The 22,683-nt window shown below is 56.9% G+C and overlaps 1 protein-coding gene across 3 annotated transcripts in view; it reads left to right on the top strand.

Annotated features, from left to right (window-relative positions):
- Positions 1-22,683, top strand: part of STK32B (serine/threonine kinase 32B) — a 274,593-nt gene that overhangs the window by 214,093 nt on the left and 37,817 nt on the right. For all 3 annotated transcript variants that reach the window (XM_066387652.1, XM_066387650.1, XM_066387651.1), the window contains 2 exons: positions 8,929-8,966; positions 20,654-20,743. In XM_066387652.1, the coding sequence (XP_066243749.1) occupies positions 8,929-8,966; positions 20,654-20,743 (128 nt within the window). The remainder of the gene's footprint in view (positions 1-8,928; positions 8,967-20,653; positions 20,744-22,683) is intronic.

The following is a 22,683-nucleotide window of genomic DNA, read 5'->3' as shown; positions in this document are numbered from 1 at the left end:
TGCTGCAGACACTGTTCTACGTCCGGGGGACACAGCAGAGTATGTGGGGGGTACCTCCCTGCTGTCGTGGGCTTTGCATCCTCATAGGGAACGAGGACAAGAACAAATCAATGAGGGAAATGTCAGGTGGGGGAAGGTGTGCAGGGAAGTGAAGGAGGGTGAGAGACAGGGAACGGGGGTCAGCAGGTGGGAGGGCGGGGCAGGCGTCACGTGATTCGTGCGCCGCGAGCCTCCCAGGCCAGGGAGAGTAAGGCAGAGGCCACGTGGAGCACCTTGCTTGGCATTGGAGACCCGTGTGACCACGTGGAGTGAGTGACAGACAGGAGGAGGCGTGGCAGGCCTGTGTGGGCCTAGGGTCCTCCCCCTGTGCAAGAGTGAGCAGAGGGTCATGTGCAGAGAGCGCCCCCTGGCGGCTGTGATGAGAAGGTCTGGGGGGCAGTTGGATGTGGGTGTGAGACAGAGGAGCCGGGGGTGGGCAGCTTGCAAATTGCCACAGGGCCGTGGTCTTGCCTTTTCCTCCAGGGCTCAGCATAATCCATCTCCTGCCTCTCGCCCGTCGTTGGGTGGCTCCGGGCAGCCCTTGGCGTTCCTGAGCTTGGAGATGCATCACTCCCGTCCCTGCCTGTCTTCACATCGCCCTCTTTTCTGCGTGGATCTCTGTCTTTTCCCTTGTCCTTATCAGGACGCCAGACACGGCATGTAGGGCTCTCCCTGACCCAGCACGACCTCATCTGAACTGGATCCGCCCGGCAAAGGCGCGGTTTCCGGATACATCCCACGCCCAGGTGCCGGTGGAGACCATTCGACCGGCTACCGCGCTGCAAATCCCGCATGGGGTGTTTATAGGGAGAAGGCCGTCCCGCTAAGAGATGGGCCCGGGGGCCCTGGGGGGCCAGAGGAAGCCGGGGTGCAGGGGCCAGGCTGACTGGGCAGATCAGGAAAAGCCCTGTGGTCAGTGCTTTCTCAGTGCTTGCCCAGGAATGGGCCCAGCCTGTGACAGCTGTGCCTGCTTCTGCCTGCCTGTCCTGATGGCTCCCAGGGGTTAAATGTCTCCTCCTTCCCTCTCCTTGTAATACGTTCAGTGCTAGTGCGTGGTGCCTTTCGTTGACGCCCTCCGTCGTCAGAGTTAAGAGTGGACAGCCACGTCTCAGTGTTCGCTTTTTCTTTTTGAGATCGTGTTAGAACCTGGCACCCCAGGGTCCAGCCACCGGCACGCTAGGTCCTGCAGGGCCATCGGAAAAATTTATGTCAGAAGGGACAGCGTCAGATTTACGCCTTGCAAAGAGCCATTTGGGTCGTACTGAAAAAGAAAAGCAACTTCGTGCGTGGGTGTTGTGATCACAGTCTTCTGAACGACAAAGAATGTCATTTTATTTATCAAATCAGGTATCTATGATAAGCGTGCTCCTCCAATTGTTACTGCCTGGTTTCGATTCAGGGAACAAACTCGAATTCATTTTTTTTCCTTGAGTTTTTCTCCCAGCGAGAGGATACTGATCTACAAACCGGGCCGTGGGAGCATGGGTCTTGTCGGCGAACGTGTGACCGACCTTTGACCCTCTGGAAATAGCTCCTTCTTCATCCATAAAATGGGAGCAGTGATACCTGCCTTGAAGAGTGGTGTCAGAATTAAGTAGGGTGACATACAGTGTGCCCCCAGGGTACCTGGTACAGAGTGGACACAGCACATGTTAAATTCGTGTGACCCGCTCCAGAATCGTGCCCAGCACGTACTAAGCGCTCAGTGAAGGTTAGCTGTTCATGTTACCAGGGCGGCTGTTAACATTAGGGCGTCCTGTTGTGAGCTGGGGTCTGGACATGGTCCCTGCCTTCCCACAAAAAGCAGGAGGGAGAGGGAAGAAGTCACGTCATGAGTAGCAATGATTAGTTTCATAATTGTTATCCAGTTTCTAGAACAGTCTGTGCAATATGGTGAGAGACTCCACACTGGGAGAACCGAGCTCATTGGCTTTCTGTCCTACGTCCACTTGTCGGGCGGAGGGGTGCAGAAGGCCCCGTCCAGCTGCCTAGGACCGAAGTCAGCGGCCACCAAGGTCACGCCCACCAAGTTCACCCCAACAAAATGCCTCCGGCCACCCTCCCCGAGGTTGTCCTGTCCGCTCGGATTCCGTCCTGAAACGCCCGGCCTCCCTCTGTCATTGAGAGCCAGCGTGCTTCCGGCGGGCCTGCTGGCGGCTCTCATTAAATCCTCCCCGAAATCACACTGAGGTCATCGAGGGTTCAGCCAGCCCAGAAGCCAGTCCCCAGAGCTGCACCCTCGGTCCGGCTGCCTGACGCTGGCTTCAGAGTGAAGCGAAACCCTCTCGGGGGAGGGGGGTGTCGCAGCCCACCCCTCAGAACACAACACGTCTCCCTTTGGCCCACAGCCGCCCCCCACCGCTCCGGTGCGGACTTCTCCTGCTCAGAGCCGGCCATTCCGACCCCTGGCCCTGGCCCTGGCCCTGGTCCTGGCCCTGCCTGGAATGCCAGATGCCATTCCTTGGCGAGGAGTGGGGAGCTACGGAACCTTCTGGATCTGAGGGCCGACGTTATCGAGTGTGTGTGTTAATAGATGATCACAGAGAAGTTGCCAGACGACTTAGGATATACGTTGAGGTACTTCAACAACGAGCAAAATGAAAATGACTGACCCAGACAAACCGTCCCTGAGCTTACCCTAGCTCGTGGAGTACGTGGCACTAATGCACGGCCGAGGGGACCGAAGCTGCGGTTGTGTGGCGTGCCGCGCCACAGGGCCCGCGAGGGGCGGACTGGGGACCGGCCGGCCTCTGGTGTCGGCCTCATCTCACCTCCGCTGCCCCCGCCGTGCACCGCAGTGGCCTGCTCGTTTCTCCGGAGGTGAAACACCCATCGCTTTTTATCTCACCGGCGGGCCTCTTGCTCCGCCAGGTTCTGCGTCCCTGGGGCTGCACGGGATTGTCAGCACGGATCACTCAGGAGCCCCTGCAGAGGGACACACCTGGTAGTGCCCTCACGGTCCTTGTTGGCGGTCTGGATCAGACCCATTTCTGGGCTGTTCTTTTTTGTTTGTTTGTTTATTTTACAGAGACAGAGAGAGAGTCAGAGCGAGGGATAGATAGGGACAGACAGAAACAAAGAGATGAAAAGCATCAATCATCAGTTTTTCATTGAGACACCTCAGTTGTTCATTGATTGCTTTCTCATATGTGCCTTGACCGCGGGCCTTCAGCAGACCAAGTAACCCCTTGCTCGAGCCAGTGACCTTGGGTCCAAGCTGGTGAGCTTTGCTCAAACCAGATGAGCCTGCACTCAAGCTGGTGACCTCGGGGTCTCGAGCCCGGGTCCTTCCACATCCCAGTCTGACGCTCTATCTACTGCTCCGCTGCCTGGTCAGGCTGGGCTGTTCTTTAAAATAGCTCAGCTGACATTCTGGGGCTGTTTTACTTGTGGGAGGAGCACACTGAGAAGTAATTGAGGAGCGAGAACCGGGTTCTATAGCCTCAGATGCGTCCTTTCCATCAAAGTGACGTTCAGCCCAGCTCTGAAATGATGGGCCTGTCCTCAGAAAACTCCGTCTCGGCCGGCCTCTCCCTCCCGCTTACTGCTGCGCGTGATGTTTCTGAACACGCCAGCCCGTCCGCGGCGGGGTGACGCACCGGGGGCTGAGATACGATCGATGTGGAGAATAGAACTGGAGGCAGTGACCCTGAAAGCCGCTGGTCTGCAGCCGCTGACGGCACGCTCTCGCTGTAAAGTGGAGCTCTTATTAAATCCCAGGGGACTCGGATGCTCCGTCTCCTCCGGGCGGCTGCTGGGGCACCGCCTGTGAAAGAGATCTAATGCACATTTGCTAAGAGCTCAAGAACCCACCCCCGAGGCCTCCCCAGCTCCTTGCAGAGAGCAGTGATAGTAAACATCCCACCCTGCACCCCCTCCTCACTTGTCTGGGGCACTTCTCACGCCCTGCAAGCCGCGCTAAGCCTCGAATAAGCAGCATCGCATGGCATGCTCCGGGCAGCTGTCAGGTGGGGGGGCTGCTGTCCCCAGACGAGAGGAGAAGGCCGAGAGTAAGTGGCCCAAGGCTCGGTAGGGAGTGTGTTTGTTTCTGTTGTGGATGAACAAATAGCCACAAGCGTAGCAGCTTACACCAGCTCCTGCATATTTTCTCACCATTTTCAGAGGTCAGGAGTCTGGGCACAACTTAGCTGGCTCCTCTGCTCAGAGGGTCACGAAGCTGTGATCCAGATGCCCACTGGGCTGCGTCCCTCTCTGGACCTCTCTGGACCTCCTCCGAGCCCTCGTGGTGGTGGGCAGGATTCGGTCCCTGTGCTACGGGACTGAGGTCCTACAGGCACCTCCAGTCTCTGCCCTGTGGCCCGCTCACCTGTGACAGCTGGCATCTCAAAGCCAGCCAGGGAGGGTGCCTCGCTCCAGTCTGCTAAGACGGAGCCTTAGACAATGTCGTTGTGAAATGGAGACGACACTTGTCACCTCTGTCCTGCTCTCTCGGCTAAAAGCGTGTGGCAGGTCAGATCATTCTCCCTCTCGGCCTTCTGAAGCCTCATTGGCAGAACGAGAACGTGCCCCAGGTTGAGCGGGCCCACGTCTTTCTTGTCATTCCGATGCCATCCTAATGTCACGTCTTCTCAAAGGCCTTCCCTGGCCACCTACCGAAAGCAGGACCGCTTGGTGGCCTGTTTACTAGACCCTGGAAACCCTTGTCACAGCATGCGGCCACATCATTCGTCTGCTTGCTTTTTGGCCTGTCTCCCCTCCCGGAACCAAAGCTGGGTCTGTCTGGGTCACTGATGTTCCCCAGTGACCGCCAAGGGGGACGGCCTCACAGCTTGAGGGACATTGATTCCCCAGGGAGGAGACTGAAGCGCAGGCAGGCTCCCCCGCCAGCAGGGGGCGCTGGGGGGCTGAGGACAGGACAGTCGCTCTCCTCAGAGCTGTGGGGTCTGGATTACCCGTCACTCACATTGGGGCCCCCGTCTGGTCCTCATAATATGAGATCCTGTGCCCAGGGGGCTTTCAGATGTGGATGTGGGTGGGCCCCACCGTGGTCAGTGGGGGAGACTGGGGGCCGCTCAGGACTTGCCCGCCTCCTCCGTCACCTGTGCCTCAGCTCTGCCAGGTGTGTTAATGACTTCCTGTGGCCACCACAGCAAACCACCACAAGATGGGTGGCTTAAACCAGTACACATGGAGTGTCTCACAGTTCTGGCCAGAAGACAGAAATTAGGTGTCAGCCGGGCTGCGCGCCGGAAGCTCCAGGGAGGATCCTTCCTGCCGCCGCCAGCCCCTGGTGGCGCCGGTTCTCCTTGGCTTGTGGCCGCATCACTCAGTCTCTGCGTCTGTCTTTGCAAGGCCACCTTCTCTCCCGTGTGTCTGTGTGTCCGAGTCTCCGTCTCCTTCCTCTCACAGACACCAGTCGTGGGATTCAGGGCTCACCCCAAACCCGGGATGATTTCACCTTGACGTCCTTCACTGGTTCCAGTGAGAGCCCTCTCTGAGGCCCCGGTAGACGTGAGTTCTGGAGGGACAGTCTGCACCCCACTACCTGGCAGCTCTCCTTAGGTTTGCCGCTGCCCACCTTTCATTAGCTCTGACATCTCTGGTCCCTGCCGGTCCCAGTGCTTCTCCAGCTGCCCTGGTGGCATCCTCTCCTGGGCTCCGGGGCCCAGTCTGCCCTGCAGGGAAGCGTCTGAGCCACCTCACCGGGTGGCACCCAGCCAGCAGGCCTCCCTGTCCCTCCCACTCTGAGCTTCGGGAGGGGAGGGGGGTGTCTGGAGCCTCAGCAACCCCAGCTGTCTGCCAGACTTGCCTGGAGCAGGCGTTTGAGAAAGGCTCATGGAAGGAAAGGGAAGAGGAAGGAGTGAGGGAGGAAGGGAGAAAGGACAAAGGGAAGAAGGAAGGGAGGGAGGGAGAAGGGAGGAGGGAGGGGGGAGGGAGGGGGGAGGAAGGGGGAGGGGGGAGGGAGGGAGGAGGAGGGAGGGAGGAGGGAAGGAGGGAGGAGGGGCAGCAGAAACCTTGAGATGAGGCATTTTCAGCAGCTCAGACCACAGCCCTTGCAGGCATTTTGGGTTCATGCTGCCCAGACCACGGCCACTCCCTCAGTGACACCCGTTCCCCCAACCCAACAGGGTCATCTCGGTCCTAGTGATACAGTCTTATGGGATGCGCTTTCACACTCGCTACTGTGTTTCTGTTTTGACGCCTGTGTTCTCTTTCTCGCTGTCTCCTGGGCACCGTGCTGGGAGGCGCCCTGGGCAGGACCCCGTGTTAGCTCATTGGATCCACACGCACTTGACTCTTGAGTCTTCTGCCCTTATTTTAATTTCCTAAGTTCTCAAGTGCACCCTCCCCAAGGGGACTCCGTGAATAATCAGTGTCTGGGTTCATCGTGGATGTTTTATGAACTTGGCAGTGGGTTCCGTTTACTTAATTCCCGTCAATATTTGCGGGTCCCCAAAGTCACAGTGAAGATGAAAGTTTAAATACATAGGATGAGTGTTTCTTTCACACACACACACACACACACACACACCCTGCAAGACCATCAACACTGCCTCGTGTCAGTACAAATAACCACCAGGTGTTTTCAGGTAGTTACTATTTGATAAACCAGCAACAATGGATCTTTACCTGGAAGAAAGCTGCCACTGGTCTCCAAAGGCTTGGCAGTCACTGTCACTGAGTCGCCTGGGGCTTGCATTTCTGAAATCGGAGGGTTTGTGCAGGGTCTCTGAAGTGCGTGAGTGTGGGTGATACGGCATCAGGTTGAGGATGCCGCGGGGTCCCTCGAAGGCTGTGTGGCTTTTGCATTGCCCTCCCCTCCTCTCGTGGGTGCTGGCAGTCTCCTCCTCCGAACTCCTCGGGCCCTCTGAGCCCTGTTGCAGCGAGGCCCGGACTTGGGGCTGCTGTGTGCCCGTCCGCGTTACCTGGTCCTGGCAAGGACCCAACCAGTCAGTTCAGCCAGAACCTGGCGCCCTCCACACCTGCGCGGACTCCTCATCCCCAGTAGAGTGTGACATCCGGGGCCTCCATCGGCCAGCGTCCCCCTCACCCCTGACGCTTCCTCTCAGCGGTTTTCCACGCCCCGACCCCCACCTGCTCTGTGGCTGTAAGCCCCCACCTGTGCGTGTCTGACACGGAGCCGAGCCTGCTCTGCGCAGACCTCTCCCCGCCACGCGGAGGTTCTGAGCACAGTCTGGGGTTTCCGTTCTAACTGTCTGGCTTTGCTTCGACGGCATCTCCTGGGTGACAGGCACCCAGGGGTGCAGAGCTAAGAAAGCAAATCCCTGCCAGTAACAAGCTCAACTGGGCATTGGGAGGCCTCTGCTGTTATGGTGATGATGGAGAGAGGAACTTGCTAGAAACCCCCCCAACCCAGATTTTCTGCATACGGTTCACTGTGTCACCCTAAAAAGGGCAGAGCAAACTTTCTCCCCAAAGGACCAACTATTACCTATGTTAGGCTTCTAGGACCACGTTAGCCTCTGTTGTATGTTTCTTTTGTTTCTGCTCTGTGTGTGTGTGTGTGTTTATTATTTTGTTTAATTTTATTTTTACAACCTTTAAAGATGCAAAAGCCCTTCTCACTCACAGACGGTACAGAAAGTGGCAGAGGCTGACTGAGTGTGGCCCGTCTCTGCCTCGGACGGGCTCCCTGCCCGGAGCCTCCGTCCGCGTGTCTGCGGAGTGGTACCTGAGAGGTCCCGTCCCTGGCGAGGTGGGAGGGTGACATTACATTAGGAAGGGGGCGTGCCTCAATGAGCTGTTCCTACGAGGAGATGAGAGGCTGGACATTGGTAAGAATATTCCAGGGGAAAAAACATGTATCTGTATATATGCACCCAATCTCCTCGCCGTCTCGGGAAAGCGAAGGCAGCGGGGACACAGGCACCCCGTGGTCACCACCGTCACTGCTGGCTCTGTGTCGGGGGTCGAGCGACAACACGTGGTCACCGCTGTCACTGCCTGGCTCTGTGTCGGGGGTCGAGTGACAACACGCTGGTCACCGCCGTCACTGCCTGGCTCTGTGTCGGGGGTCGAGTGACAACGTGGTCACCGCCGTCACTGGGGTTGAGCGACAACACGTGGTCACTGCCGTCACTGCCTGGCTCTGTGTCGGGGGGTCGAGCGACAACACGTGGTCACCGTCGTCACTGCCTGGCTCTGTGTCAGGGGGTCGAGCGACAACACATGGTCACCGTCGTCACTGCCTGGCTCTGTGTTGGGGGGTCGAGCGACAACACATGGTCACCGCTGTCACTGCCTGGCTCTGTGTCGGGGGGTCGAATGACAACACGTGGTCACCGCCGTCACTGCCTGGCTCTGTGTCGGGGGGGTCGAGTGACAACACGTGGTCACCGCCGTCACTGCCTGGCTCTGTGTCGGGGGTCGAGTGACAACACGTGGTCACCGCCGTCACTGCCTGGCTCTGTGTCGGGGGGTCGAGCGACAACACATGGTCACCGTCGTCACTGCCTGGCTCTGTGTCGGGGGTCGAGTGACAACACGTGATCACCGCCGTCACTGCCTGGCTCTGTGTCTGGGGGTCGAGTGACAACATGTGATCACCCCCGTCACTGCCTGGCTCTGTGTCGGGGGGTCGAGTGACAACACGTGGTCACCGCCGTCACTGCCTGGCTCTGTGTCGGGGGGTCGAGTGACAGCACGCTGGTCACCGCCGTCACTGCCTGGCTCTGTGTCGGGGGGTCGAGCGACAACACGTGGTCACCGCCGTCACTGCCTGGCTCTGTGTCGGGGGTCGAGCGACAACACGTGGTCACCGCCGTCACTGCCTGGCTCTGTGTCTGGGGGTCGAGTGACAACACGCTGGCTGTTGTCGGGCACTTGTCCCCGAGTGTCGTGTTTGTCGTGGGCTTGTCAGTGGCTCCGGGAATCGTGTTTATTCAGCTTCTTTGTTTTCCGTTACAGAGACATCAAGCCGGACAACATCCTGCTGGACGAACACGGTAAGCCTACCCCGAGCGCTTCACGGGCGCGTCCAGTGGGAGTCGGGGCTCCCGGGGCGTTGAGTTTTGTATTGACTGGAAAGCCGTGTGTGTGTGTGTGTGTGTGTGTGTGTGTGTGTGTGTGTGTGAATCCTGGTGGTTGAACATCTGTGTACATTTCTGGCCAGTGTCCTGCCCGGGTGAGTCCATGGCTATTGATGTCCTGGTTGGAGGACGGCAGGGGCGGACCTGGGGGTGAGAGAGAGGGTGGGAACGCCCTGCGTGTTCAGCCCCAGCTCCTCCACCTGAGAACCAGCCCATGGCCTCAGAGGAGCCCCTCACCTCGCTGAGCCTCCGTGTCACCTGTGACACGGGGAAGGGGGTGCCCGCCTTCCAGATCGTCACGGGGATCAGTGGGATAGGGCCCGGCGGGCGAGCCGGCAATCAGCCATCGATGATCCGCTAAGCCCGCCCCCACCCAGCTCACCGGCTCTGCCTTGCGCACCAAGCACGGCCGCCTGGTCACACGGAGTCACTCGGTCGGAAGTGGGACCCGAGACCCTGCCTCTCTCGCGGCTCCTCGGTGCAGCGATTCGGGGTCCAGGGGCCACGCTGGGAGAAGCACACTCCATGTGAGCGGCTCTCCATTTCAGTCCCGCAGGAATTTGGGGGGGCTTAGTGCCAATCCGAGGCCGGACCCTGACCTGCTTCGGCCGCGAGCCTGGGCCCCGTGTTGCAGCCCAGCCCCAGGGCGGTGCCAGACGAGCCAGGGCCATGGCCCACGGTGCACAGGTGGTGGACCTGACAGTCCACTGCAGCCAACACCATGGCAACCATGCAGCCGGTCATCAGGGCAGCCTGGAGGGCCAAAGTCGCTGACCGTTTCAGGGGCTTGTCCCCCAAGGCTTTCAGCGAGAACGATGAGGATGTTCGTGAGGCGCTGCCTCTCTACACAGCTCCTCCAGACCCTCCCTCAGGCCACGGCTCCTTCCGGAAGCCCCTCCAGACGCCCGGACCTGCTGCCTGTAGGTCTCAGGCATCCTGCCCCATTGTGTAAGCCCCTCGGTGTTGGGAGGTGAACTCAGAGTGATGGGTGGGGACATCTGGGCTCACATCTCCTGCCAGCTGCTGAAACCAGACTGAGTGCCTCGGGGCAGCGGGCGGGACCCCTGAGCCCATGGGCAGAACCCCTGTGCCCCTGAGCAGACGGGCAGCGGGCAGAACCCCTATGCCTGCAGGCAGAACCCCGGTGCCCCCGAGCAGACGGGCAGCGGGCAGAACCCCTATGCCTGCAGGCAGAACCCCGGTGCCCCCGAGCAGACGGGCAGCGGGCAGAACCCCTATGCCTGCAGGCAGAACCCCGGTGCCCCCGAGCAGACGGGCGGCGGGCGGGACCCCTGTGCCCCCGAGCAGACGGGCGGCGGGCGGGACCCCTGTGCCTGCGGGCAGAACCCCGGTGCCCCTGAGCAGATGGGCGGCGGGCGGGACCCCTGTGCCCCCGAGCAGATGGGCGGCGGGCGGGACCCCTGTGCCCCCGAGCAGATGGGCGGCGGTCTGGAGCAGCCAGGGGCCTGGGCAGAGCTCAGGATACAGGCAGGGGCCTCAGCTTGTATCTGAGTCAGGATCCCCAGACAGGAGCTGAGCTGAGCTGAGCTGACCCCCAGCTAGCTGTGTGTCCTTGGGTGACTTGCTGCACCCCCCTGAGTCTTGGCCTTCCCAGAATTAAAACAGAGGCGATCCCACCTCACAGGGGTGGTGGAGCTCTGAGACAGGCCGTGAAGGTCAGCAGTACATCCGGACATAGAGGATGCCCAGGAGGGCTTACGCTGCCCCTTCTCTGCTCAGGGCAGGCCGAGGGCAGATCGTAGAAGCAGGGGACACGGAGGTGAGAAGAGTCACAGTCTGGGCTGTGCAGGAAGCCAGGCCCTGCCCTAGGGACTAAGGAGACTTGTGGACGAAGGTCTCTCAGGCCCCGGGTAGCTGTTGTCTGGGAGTGAAATTAAGGCGGGAACACAAGGTAACAGGAGTAACTCAGCCATTTCGTCTGTGACCGTAAGACACTCCAAGAGCCTGAGAGGGAACCCAGACCTTTCTGATGCCCCAGTTCCCATCCCACCCTCACAGCCACGGGCTCAGGGCCCCCAAGGCGGCTGCGTGAGTCTCCCGGGCGGACAGGCGGCTCCCAGCACCAGCCTCCTCCGGTGCCTCCTCTGTGCCTGCCCTCCAGCTCTCCGTCTGGCCCTTCCCCCATCCTTTTCTGCGCTTTTTTTTTTTTTATAGAGACAGAGAGAGAGTCAGAGAGAAATAGAAAAGGACAGACAGGAACGGAGAGAGATGAGAAGCATCAATCATTAGTTTTTCTTTGTGACACCTTAGTTCAGGGGTCCCCAAACTTTTTACACAGGGGGCCAGTTCACTGTCCCTCAGACCATTGGAGGGCCGGACTATAAAAAAAACTATGAACAAATCCCTATGCACACTGCACATATCTTATTTTAAAGTAAAAAAACAAAACGGGAACAAATATAACATTTAAAATAAAGAACAAGTAAATTTAAATCAACAAACTGACCAGTATTTCAATGGGAACTATGCTCCTCTCACTGACCACCAATGAAAGAGGTGCCCCTTCCGGAAGTGCGGTGGGGGCCGGATAAATGGCCTCAGGGGGCCGCATGTGGCCCACGGGCCGTAGTTTGGGGACCCCTGCCTTAGTTGTTCATTGATTGCTTTCTTATATGTGCTTTGACCGGGGGGCTACAGGAGACCAGAGTAACCCCTTGCTCCAGCCAGCGACCTTGGGCTCAAGCTGGTGAGCTTTGCTCAAACCAGATGAGCCCGCGCTCAAGCTGGCAACCTCGGGGTCTCGAACCTGGGTCCTCCACATCCCAGTCCGACGCTCTCTATTTACTGCACCACCGCCTGGTCAGGCTCTGCGCACTTATGTTCTCAGCCTCTGACCTCAGCCCTTTCTCACTTTCCTTCCACACCGCGCCCCCCCCCCCAGCTCTCCATCCTTCACCACCTCCTGTGTGGCTTCCACAGGGTCCTAACGCTGCCTCTGCCTGCACAGTGTCCCACACACTCCCCACCCTCCTCTCTCCTCTCGAAGCTCCCGTTCCACCATGTGTCTCTGCGAGGTCTTGGCACACGCTCTGGATATACTACTTCATCCTAAGGAGTGAATGGCTCCCTACCAGCAAGTGCCTTTACGGGCGGAGCAGGAAATCCTCAGAAAACGCATCTCCGCCCCTGGGAGAGAAGGCCTCCCTGCCCTGACTCGTGACCAGAGAGAAGGCCTCCCTGCCCTGACTCGTGACCAGAGACACTCGTCAGCTTTTAATGTTTTCCCCTTGGTCATCGTTGCCTTTTTTCCCTCCAGCTCTATTGAGTTGTGACTGGGAATTAAACATCGTATGTATTTAGGTCGTACAACATCGTTTTTAAGGTGCACAAACGTGATGATTTAACATACATGTACTCTGGGAAATGATTATTGCAGTCAAGTTAGTTAACACATCCATCACCTCACGTGGTTACCGTGGTGCTGTGTGTGACAAGGACGCGCAGGTTTAACGCTGGTCACTGTACTGCCCGTCACCTCTCCTTACCCTTTTATTGATTGCATCTCGAACGGCTTATAAAACAGATCGCTGTGTGTTACTGTTTAGAGTTGCATCTTTAACCCACAAGTGTTTTCTCAGAGAACAGGTGGGTTCGTTGTGTTTACAGTGACACAGAAACATAATTAAATGCACACATTCATCATGTATTAATAATGTTAGGCCCTGGCTGGTTGGCTCAGTGGTAGAGCATCAGCCCAGTATATGGAAGTTCTGGGTTCAATTCCCAGCCAGGGCACACAGGAGAAGTGACCATCTGCTTCTCCACCCCTCCCCCTCTCCTTCCTCTCTGTCTCTCTCTTCCCTTCCAGCAGCCAAGGCTCCATTGGAGCAAAGTTGGCCCTGGGCCCTGAGGATGGCTCCATGGCCTCTGCCTCAGGCTCTAGAATGGCTCCAGCCACAATGTAGCAATGGCCCAGGTGGGCAGAGCATCGCCCCCTGGTGGGCATGTCGGGTGGATCCCAGTTGGGCACTTGTGGGAGTCTGTCTCTCTGCCTCCCTGCTTCTCAGTTCAGAAAAATACAAATAATAATAATAATAATAATAATGTTCAATATCTGTCACAGACACAAACAGTCAACGGCTCTCACAGAAGGATCTCGCTCCCCGCCCCTGCCCGGGTCCTCCTGGCTCTCTGGTCCCCCAGGCTGGGTCTTGCCTCCCAGAGTGGGCACTCTGATTCTGCGCCGGGATTTGGGGTCCCTTAGCTAGCAGCAAAGGCAGAGAGAGACCAGCCTGGGGGTGGGAGATGGAGGGGAAGGAAGACACAGATCCTGGGATGGGCGTGGGGAGGAAGGGAGAGTTGAGTGTGCTTTGGGGCCGAGGACAAAGAGCTGGAGGATGTGATTTAAACTGGTGAGAAAGGTGCCCTCACTTTCCGCTGGTACCTCGGGCCAGGGAAGGAATGACCGTGACCTTGAGGGCGCACAAGAAACGCCACATTAGCTCACTGTCTGTGGGGTCAAGCTGGTGCAGGCAGAGCTTGCTTCTAGGACGGAGTTCGGGCGGGGCCCGCCAGGCAGCCCCGGTGATGTGGGCTGTGCTCACGCGCCTGTCTGACGGGCTCCTGGCTGCCGGCTGGAGCCTTGGCCGATGGACTGGCGGACCAGCCCTGCCCCTCACGGCCCGCCTTCAGCAGGCCAGCCCCACATGGCCTTGCATGGCCCCAGCAGAAGCCAGAGCGGGGAAATCCCAATCACTCAGTCCTCCACTGTGTCCCACTGCTGCCGTCCCAGTGGGCAAAGCAAATCACCCCACCCAGCCTAGAGTCAGGGGGAGGGCATGGCCAAGTTCCATGTCCGTAGGGGCGGTCTGGGGGGTGGGGAAGGTGGCGGTCCGTGCAGTCATCTGGAAGAGGCTGGTGGAAGGGAAGCACTTCCTGCCCGGGTGGGCATTGCTCCTTCCCATGTGGGGGCTCCCGTCTCAGCGGTGGCAGACAGGGCAGTGACAGGGACAGAAGGGCAGTGCCCACATCGTGCCCAGGGGTGTCCTCGAGGCTCTTGTTCAGAGTTCACTGTCCTCTTCTGTGCCCAGGAAAGTGTCTCCTCGTTTTTGGAGGCATTGGGTCCGGTGACTGAAGGACACAGAGCTGTCGTGGTCAAGGAGCTTGTGGCCTGGGTGGCAGCTCTCGGGCATGACCGCCCATCACCCAGGAACTGTGAAACGCATGGAAGCCAGGGCCCCACCACAGAGGCCAGTGCTGGCTGGTGAGGCTTCTGTGCCCACTGTTCCCCCTTCCTCCGCCTCGTCGCAACCTCCGGGCATCCCTGTGAGCCCCCACCAGGGGCATGGCGTGCCCCCTCCTCTTGGGAACTGTGAGTAACAAGGTATCTTTCTCGACAGCAATCGCCCCCTCATCTGTTGGCTTTATTTACCTCCAGTTTCTATCAGTAGACTGCATTTCAGAGCACTCATTAATTGGACGCACTTCAAAGAACTGCCTCTCCATCTGTCACCAACAGATTTGTTGATAGAATGTGACGAGTGCTCCCCAAAGTGGCGGTGGCCAGCAGCACCGACACCCCCTCCTCCCTGGTCACAGCACTGATAGGCGGTCTCCATGTGGCCGGAGGAAGAGGCTGCAGGAAATGACCGCCTCGGGCATGTCTTGTTCCCGAAGCCCCAAGCGCAGGGATTGGAGCCCCTGAGAAGGAGCCGGGGGGAGCCACCTGGATAGTTGGGGACAAAGGTGTTCCTGCTGAGTCTGAGGAGCTGACAGTGTGTGTGTGTGTGTGTGTGGGGGGGTCCTTGTTCTGGATGGGATTCCAGGGGTTTAAGGACCAAGTGTAGGAATGCCATGTAAAGCTATCTTGGGTGCCCTGGTGGGGGTGCGGGAGGGTGATTCTTCCCAGAAGGCTGCTGGGCGGGAAGTTTCTACTATAGTTAGATGTCATAGGAGAATCTTCCAGTCCTGCAGACCCAGTGAAGGTGGACAGGAGCCTCTCTGGTGGGTTCTATGGGAAGGAACGGACGAGGCACAGCAAGCAGGCTTAGGACTGGCCAGTCCGAACAATGTCAGGGGCTCTGAGGCCAAGGGGCTGCCCCAGTTGCTGGCACCTGGCCCTGGGGTGACCTGAGGTCCCCAGTAAAGAGCCCCCGTGTGAGTGTCCTCTGGCTGATGTAGCAAAGTCCCGTAAACCCCGAGGCTGAGACAGCAGGAACGTACTGTCTCATTGCGCAGGGACCTGCAGGCCTGACACCAAGGTGGCAGAGGGTGCCCTGACTTGTGGCAGCGTGATTCCCGCCTTCACACGGCGTCCTCGTGTGTGTCTGGGGTCACATTTCCTCTTTCCGTGAGGACACCAGGTGTGCTGGGTCAGGGGCCCACCGTACTTTAGAGTGACCTCACCGTAACTCATTTAATCTGTGACAGTCCTATTTCCAGATAAGGGCCCACCCTGCGGACCTGGGATGGGAGGTTAGGACTTCATTCTACCATCGAGGGGAAGAGGCACAAAGCCACCCATCACAGCCCTGTCTTCCCCGTGTGGGGCTTTAGCAAGTGAAAAATAAAACGCCAAAGTGGCAGATAGAGGCCAAGGTATCAGCTTCATTGCTGATCAAAGCTTGAATCTGTGTGAGTCAAAAGGACCCCAGAGAGAGGAAGCTTCACCACCCGGACCCCGCACCAGAGTGGGGTGAGGGGCTGCCAAGGTGAGAGGAAGAACGTGGGGGACCAGAGGGCCCGCTAACAGAAAATCGGGCAGCTCTACACCGAGCAGGACGGGTTGGTTCATCCCAAACTGACCCTTCACATAATCACCCCAGCTTCATGGGGCAGTGCAAGAGGGCTGGACGGGGGTTAAGGAGGTATGTAGGTCAAATCCTTCCTTGTCAAACTTTTATGCTTCTGCACACGGGTCAAAATTCCAGCTTTGAATGATAACGATCATCGTCATTGCTCACTGTTTGCAAAGCCGTGTTGCATGACAGGCTGGAGGCACGATGCCCTGGTTTCTGGCCCCAGGAAGCACGATTGTGCAGAGAGGAGCCCTTCCACCCTGGAACGGGTCAGGGAAGGTGACCGGACCCCACAGGAAAAGCGGAGAAGTCTTGCCATTCCTATTTCTGGGTGGAGGAGGCTCCATCACTGGGCAGCTGCTTCTCCTTAGCTCCTCTTACTCATCTGGGCTTGAGTGTTGTCGAGAGAAAGTGTTAAGGCCTTGGGGTCACGCCCACTTGGGGTGTGAATTCTGGATATGGGACCCTGGATTAGAGAGTCACTTCCTCAGCCTCTCACACCATGGGAAAGGTGACAAGACAATGTCAACAGAAGACCTCTCCCAGCAAAACCCCTCTCCTCCCGTGATCCATTGAGGCTTGCTTATCCCTACGTCCCCCCCAAAAAACAGCCTCTCCTTTCTTTCCACCTTCTAGACCTCCCAAGTGTGTCTCACCAGCAGGAGCTAATTCTTCCAGAACCCTAGCTGCAAGGGAGTCAGGACATTTGGTTCCCGTTTTCCCGGCCCTTGTGCTGCAGGAGGTCGGGAGGAACAGGCTGGAAAAGGCCGCTGAGCCAGCGGGGAGTCTGCAGCCCGGCATCTTCACAGCGTCCTTGCAGAGAGGGGGTCCTGGCTGGGAGAGTGTTGTGAAACCTCTCTGCAAATGCTATTCGTTGTGATTAATATGATGGCAAAAAAATCACCTGCCCAGCACAGAGTGGGAGGGAAGTGCACGGGAGCCTCCGCTCTGCGGCAGTCTCTGATGAACCCAGGAGTCTAGTGGCTCTTAACGTGAAGAGCCAGGGACCCAGAGAAAGGAGGGAGGGAACGGAACTGATGGGCTCTCTCAAGAGCCTCAGACGAGAGGTGGTATCCATGCTGCCTCCAATCAAAGCGGGTGCGGGTGCCAGGCAGGCTTTAATGGGATCGTGACCGAGCTGGTGTTGGAAGGAAGAGCCCCCAATTCTCAGCACGTGTGCTCAGGGCGTCCCAGGAGCATGGGCGTCTTCTACGTGGCTCTCCTGCACTGTTCTCGTCTGCGCCGGCGAGGCTGCAGTGCACGGGTTACTCTGAAGGCCCTGCTTGCCTTCCCGTTAACCAAGACACCGGAGGGAGTCCGGTCAGACAGAGCGGAGGGCAATCAGAGGGTCGTTTTGCCCCTTATCAGGCAGGGGCGTGCTCAGAAATGGGCCACCCCCCTGCTGCTGTAAGCCCATGAAGCCTGGACAAGCTCCTGCCAGGGGATTTGATTTGGTTTCTTTTCCCATTGGCTGCGTCCTACAGAGGGTCCTCTGTGATCCCCATGAAGATCGGGGAGGGGGAGGGCCCAGGCGTGCGGTCCTGAGTGGTCCTGAGCGCTCCATCGCAGGAGGGCCCTCCGGAAGTGCAGTTGCTATTATCAGTGAGCCTGGGGGAAGCCAGGGCAGCTGGACTCCTGACCCAGACTTCACCTCTCTTGGGCTTCCGGATCTTTCTTTTCTTCAGTGCTACTCTGACCTCTGGCTTAGACCTGACGTGGACCTTGTAAACCAGCCAGGGTGGGAACAGAAGTTCACAGGAGACATGACCCCAAATTCAAGTACGATGAGAGGGAAGCAAGGGAGGGGTAACCGTGGGCGCAGCCAGCCTCTGGTGACCGCCTCCCTCATCCTGACTCCAGCTCCCTCTAGTGGCCACTACCTCAGCCGCCACTCCCCGGGGAAGCCCCGGGAGGCATGGCAACGCGTCTGTGTGGGTGGCTTCCAGGAGACAGATCTAGAGAGAATTCACTCTGCGCCCAAACAGGGCCTGCCCTTCAGCGTCGCAGGTCCCCTCTGAGCAGACGCATGGAGTCCCAGGTTGTGTCTTTGTCAGTCCCACTGAGACAACAGCGCCTGCCCATTGTTTCAGTAAACACCCACCCACAGGGTGTTATTATTTCACCGCGGGGGCTGAGCGGAGAGGGAAGGGAAGTGGCACGGTGGCAGAGGAGTAGATAGTGTGCAGTGAGCTGCGGAAGTGGGTTACAGGAAAGCCCTGGGCACTCTGTCCCCAAGTAAGTGGGTACAGTGCCGGGACCCATCACGGTTACTGGTGATGTGGTGCTCGACATGGATGAGTCTGTGTGCTGGCAGTTAGAGGTCCGTGCTGAGGGTGGTGGGTGGGGCTTCAGCCCCGCGGAATCTCCGCCCCCTGCCTGCCCCCCAATCGAATAGCCCTAAGCAATCAAGGGTGATTTTCAGCTGGTATAGCTGATGTCCGGTGGAGATGGCTTCAGGCAGGGCTTAATCATGCTCTGGGCACCATGTCTCTGCTATCCTTGCAGTTTTAGCTTCGCTATGGAGGGGCTTCATCTTCAGGCTGCCTCTCTTTGTGGAAGCACATGACTTCTCCAATGCTGGGGTTCGTATCATGCTAGACAAAGACAGAGAAGATAACTTTAAGTAATTCCTGAAAAAAAGAAGACTCGTCAAAAAGACCCAAACCCAAGCCGTCTGTCTTGGAGTCTGTGCACCCAGCCACTGCCCCATACTGCCTCCTGCAGAGAGGACTGTAGATGGACGGACCGCCCTGAGGCTGGAGCAGGCTGGAGACATTCTAGGGACTCTACCTGGGTGGGGACCCTGTGCATCTGGCCAGAAAGGGTTCCCAGCAAAGTCCTGGCTGGGTGACATAAGCTTCATCCGCAAGCACCCGGTGGGGCTGGCAGACCACTGCTGAGTCCCTCGGGCTGTATCCCCCGGGGCCCTGGTCAGGGTTCTTGGCCACGCCGCCCATCACACGTCAGTGTTGGCAGCTGAGCTGAGCTCTGGGATTTGTACGTGGACCGGCTGCTGCTTTTTCTGTCCACCGTGGCTGATCACATCAGACACGCCTCTCCCAGGGGGGCCCTCAGCAGGCCTCCTGTCTTGGAGGTGTCCTCCAAGTTCCTGCAGAGCCAGTTTTGTGCATGCCGCCCTCCTCTGTATGAAAGTCCCACCATCCCAAACACAGCTCAGGTGTGAAAATGCAGCCAGCCGTGTTCACAGGATGTGAAGACAAACAGAGAGGAAGAATTGGGAGTGCATTTATATCCGGTGTTCAGGGGTCTCGGAGCTGGGGGCTTTTATGCTCCAGATTCCCTGGAGAGCCCATACTGACCATTCAGGATTCTCCTCCCTCCCCTCCTTCCCTTCTTCTCTTTCCCCATTCCCCACATCCCGTCTCCAGCCCTCTCCTCTGTCCCTCTCCCTCCCTCTCGGATTGCTGGAACACCTGTTGGTAGGAGCACCCAGCCTATCCATGTCCCATTAGGCTGGTTGGAAAGGGGTCTCAATCCCCCCAGTCCCTCCCCACTCAGTTTCTCAGGTACAGCCCTGAGGCCCCCAGTGACCGCAGCAGAGTGACAGGAGAGCAAGAACGTGCCCTGGGCATGAGAATCCTGTCTGCATGCCCCTACCCCAGCCGTGGTCACTTGTACAGTTTTCCTGACACAGGGAGTCTGGGTGGACCTGTCTTCTTATTTAGCAGGAGCTTTTGCTCTCGGGGTCAGTGCCTCTAAACTTTTAATCCATAGATATTTTTATCATGCCTTCAATATAAATGGATTTGTTTATTTATAGGAAATATGCGTGAATGACCAAAAAAATGTGTGCTATAAAACTTGCATAGAAAATATATATATAAACATCTAAGTTCTACTCTTAGCAGTTTTTAGTTTTGTTATCAGTTATAGTCTCCATGTTGTCCATTACATCCTCGGACCTCATTCATCCTACAGCTGAAGGTTTGCCCTTCATCAGGCTCTCCCATTGCCCCAGCCCCAGCCCCTGGCAACCTCCTGCTTCTCTGTTTCTGTGAGTCTGCCTTTCCTATAGGCTCCATGTGCAAGTGAGACCCTGCAGGATTTATCTTTCTGTATCCGGCATATCTCACTCAGCATAATGTCCTCCAGGTCCAACCATGCTGTCACAAAAGGCAAGATGTCCTTCTCTCTCTTGGTTGGATAATGCTGTGTATACATACCACATTCTTATCCATTTGTTGGTTCACAAACATTTAGGTTGTTGGCCCGGGCTGGTTGGCTCAGTGGTAGAGCGTCAGCCTGGCGTGCGGAAGTCCCAGGTTCGATTTCTCGGCTGGGGCACACAGGAGAAGTGCCCATCTGCTTCTCCACCCCTCCCCCTCTCCTTCCTCTCTGTCTCTCTCTTCCCCTCCCGCAGCCAAGGCTCCATTGGAGCAAGGATGGCCCAGGCGCTGGGGAGGATGGCTCTGTGGCCTCTGCCTCAGGCTCTAGACTGGCTCTGGTCGCAACAGAGCGATGCCCCAAATGGGCAGAACATCACCCCCTGGTGGGCGTGCCGGGTGGATCCCGGTCGGGCACATGCGGGAGTTTGTCTGACTGCCTCCCCGTTTCCAGCTTCAGAAAAATACAAAAAAAACCCAAAAAAACAAACAAAAAAAAACCATTTAGGTTGTTTTCATATCTTGGCTACTGCAAATCATGCTAAAAAAATCCCAACTCATTTTCAAAGCATCAGATAAAGTACAAATGCAAGTCGATGTTCTAATAGTTTCATCTTGCACGGCACCTTGCTGACCACAGCTTCCAATCACACAAGGGAAAACTAACCGGCTGCTGGAAGCTCTTGCTAACAGGGGTCTCTCTCTCTCTCTCTCTCTCCAGGACATGTTCACATCACAGACTTCAACATCGCGACTGTGGTGAAAGGAGCCGAGAAGGCGTCGTCCATGGCGGGGACCAAGCCCTACATGGGTGAGTGCTCCAGGACCCTCTAGGATGGGATCTTCCCAGCGGCTGAGGCCTCGGTAGACTCTCCGGCTTCATCCCCGCCCCCAGTGGTTCCCAGTGTGCGTCGTGCTCTCTGACACCTTCGGGCTTTACCCACGCTTTCCCTGCCAGAGACACCTTCCACGCGGTGTCTCCCAGAGAACACCTACCTGGCCGGAGAGCTCGGCTCAGGCTTAGGGGGAAACGAGCCAACAAATCCTTCTTTTTTATTATTATTAAAAGGCCAATACTGTTGCCTTAATAGAACTTTGATTCTTAGGTGTACAATGTGTAGTTTCAGGGTTGTTGTGTGGTTTTTTTTTTCATGACTTTTGATGGAAACATTATTTTTCATAAACATTCGGTTTTATTTAGTTTTCTTTAAGGACGCCTATTACCTGAATGTTGGGTCTTCTTTGCCAACTTTCAATATCTGTCCTTTTCAAATCTTTCTTATCTTTTTCTTCATTGGTTTAAATTCATCTCATTTTTCTTTCTCTTTTTTTTAAAAACATTATCTGTTGTATTTATTTACTATGTGTGCTTTCTAGTGAAGTATTTATTTTCTGAAATAATTTTTCTTTATTGATATTTTTTTTCCCTAAGTTCTCTTGCCTGGTTTCTGAGTTTGTAAATTCTAATTTATGTTATTATTCTATGTCTTGTGTAATTTTATTAAGATCTTAATGTCTCTATTAATTCCTGATTACTGCATAACAAACCATATCAAAACTTAGTAGCTTAGAACAATAACAATGTATCATGTCTCACAATTCCGCCATGTAACTGGGTGCTGCTTTGGTTTTTCCTGGGCTCGCTCATTCGGCTGGGGGCTCGGCTGGGGGCTGGGCTCAGCACGGACAGCTGAGATGAATGGGCCTCTGTCTGTGTGTGGTCTTTCCTCATCAAGGGGAGCAGAGGGGGCCTGCTCACGTGGGCACACTGGTCTCAAGAAGGAGAACCCGATTCCCACACACTTACCAAGTCTCTGCTCACCTCACATTTCCTGATGTCCCATTGGCCAGAGCAAGTCACACGACCAAGACCAGGGACCCTGTGGGAGGGGACTGCGTGGACATGAGTACCGGGCGGCCAGATTCATGGGGGAACCAGCAATGTACCCGTCCACCACACTGTCCCTGAACGCTTCGGAAATAGTCGGCTACCGTGGGGATCCTTTTAGGGCACCCCTTTCTGGTGTGCCTTCATGGTGAAGCGTTTTCTTCTCGTGTTCTCCTTTGGTAATAAATCTGCGTGGATTTTGACTTGGGTGCTCCTCTGTAGCTTTTTTTTTTTTTTTTATGTGGGACTTGTTTTCCTGAACTTTGAGAAGATGGTGCGTTCAGGGTAGGTTTTCTAACGTAACAGACTGACCCCTTCTGTTGTTTTTCTGAAGCCACAGTCCAGGGCCACTCTCTAGCTGGGACTTCCTGGTTCGGCTCCACCGGCCCACTTGTGTCGGGCTCTGCTCCCTCTCTGGTCTGTAGAGTCCCTGTCCTGCTCGGAGTGGACACGGCTCCCAGCCAGGGAGCTCTGGCCGGCCGGGCCGATGAGAGGGACTCTGTGTCCGGGGGCTCCAGGCCCGGCAGCGGGTGCCAAGGGCCCTCTCCACGCCCCTCTCGGACTGGCAGCCGTGGTGGCCTCCCCACCCTGGCGGCTGGGAAGGCTGACTCCTGGTGACCCTTGGGAGTTCCCTGTCCTCTGGTTCATCCTAGACCGCCTCACTTCTGTCCCGGGTTTCTGTTGGTACAGAAACCACCACCTGGCGGTCTCGTCGCTGCTGCCAGTTTGTTCCCACCCACCTGCATTTCGGGGTTTATGGGGACAGCTCAGTTCCACAGCCAATGTTGCCCGTGGGGCAGCTGTTCACCTGCTCTGCCAGTTTCTATATGTGGATTTGTAGAGATTCGTAAACTATGTCATCG

Source organism: Saccopteryx leptura, chromosome 5 (assembly GCF_036850995.1).
Source record: "Saccopteryx leptura isolate mSacLep1 chromosome 5, mSacLep1_pri_phased_curated, whole genome shotgun sequence".
In the NCBI taxonomy this organism is placed as follows: domain Eukaryota; kingdom Metazoa; phylum Chordata; class Mammalia; order Chiroptera; family Emballonuridae; genus Saccopteryx; species Saccopteryx leptura.
This window is presented reverse-complemented; position numbering and strand designations above follow the sequence as displayed.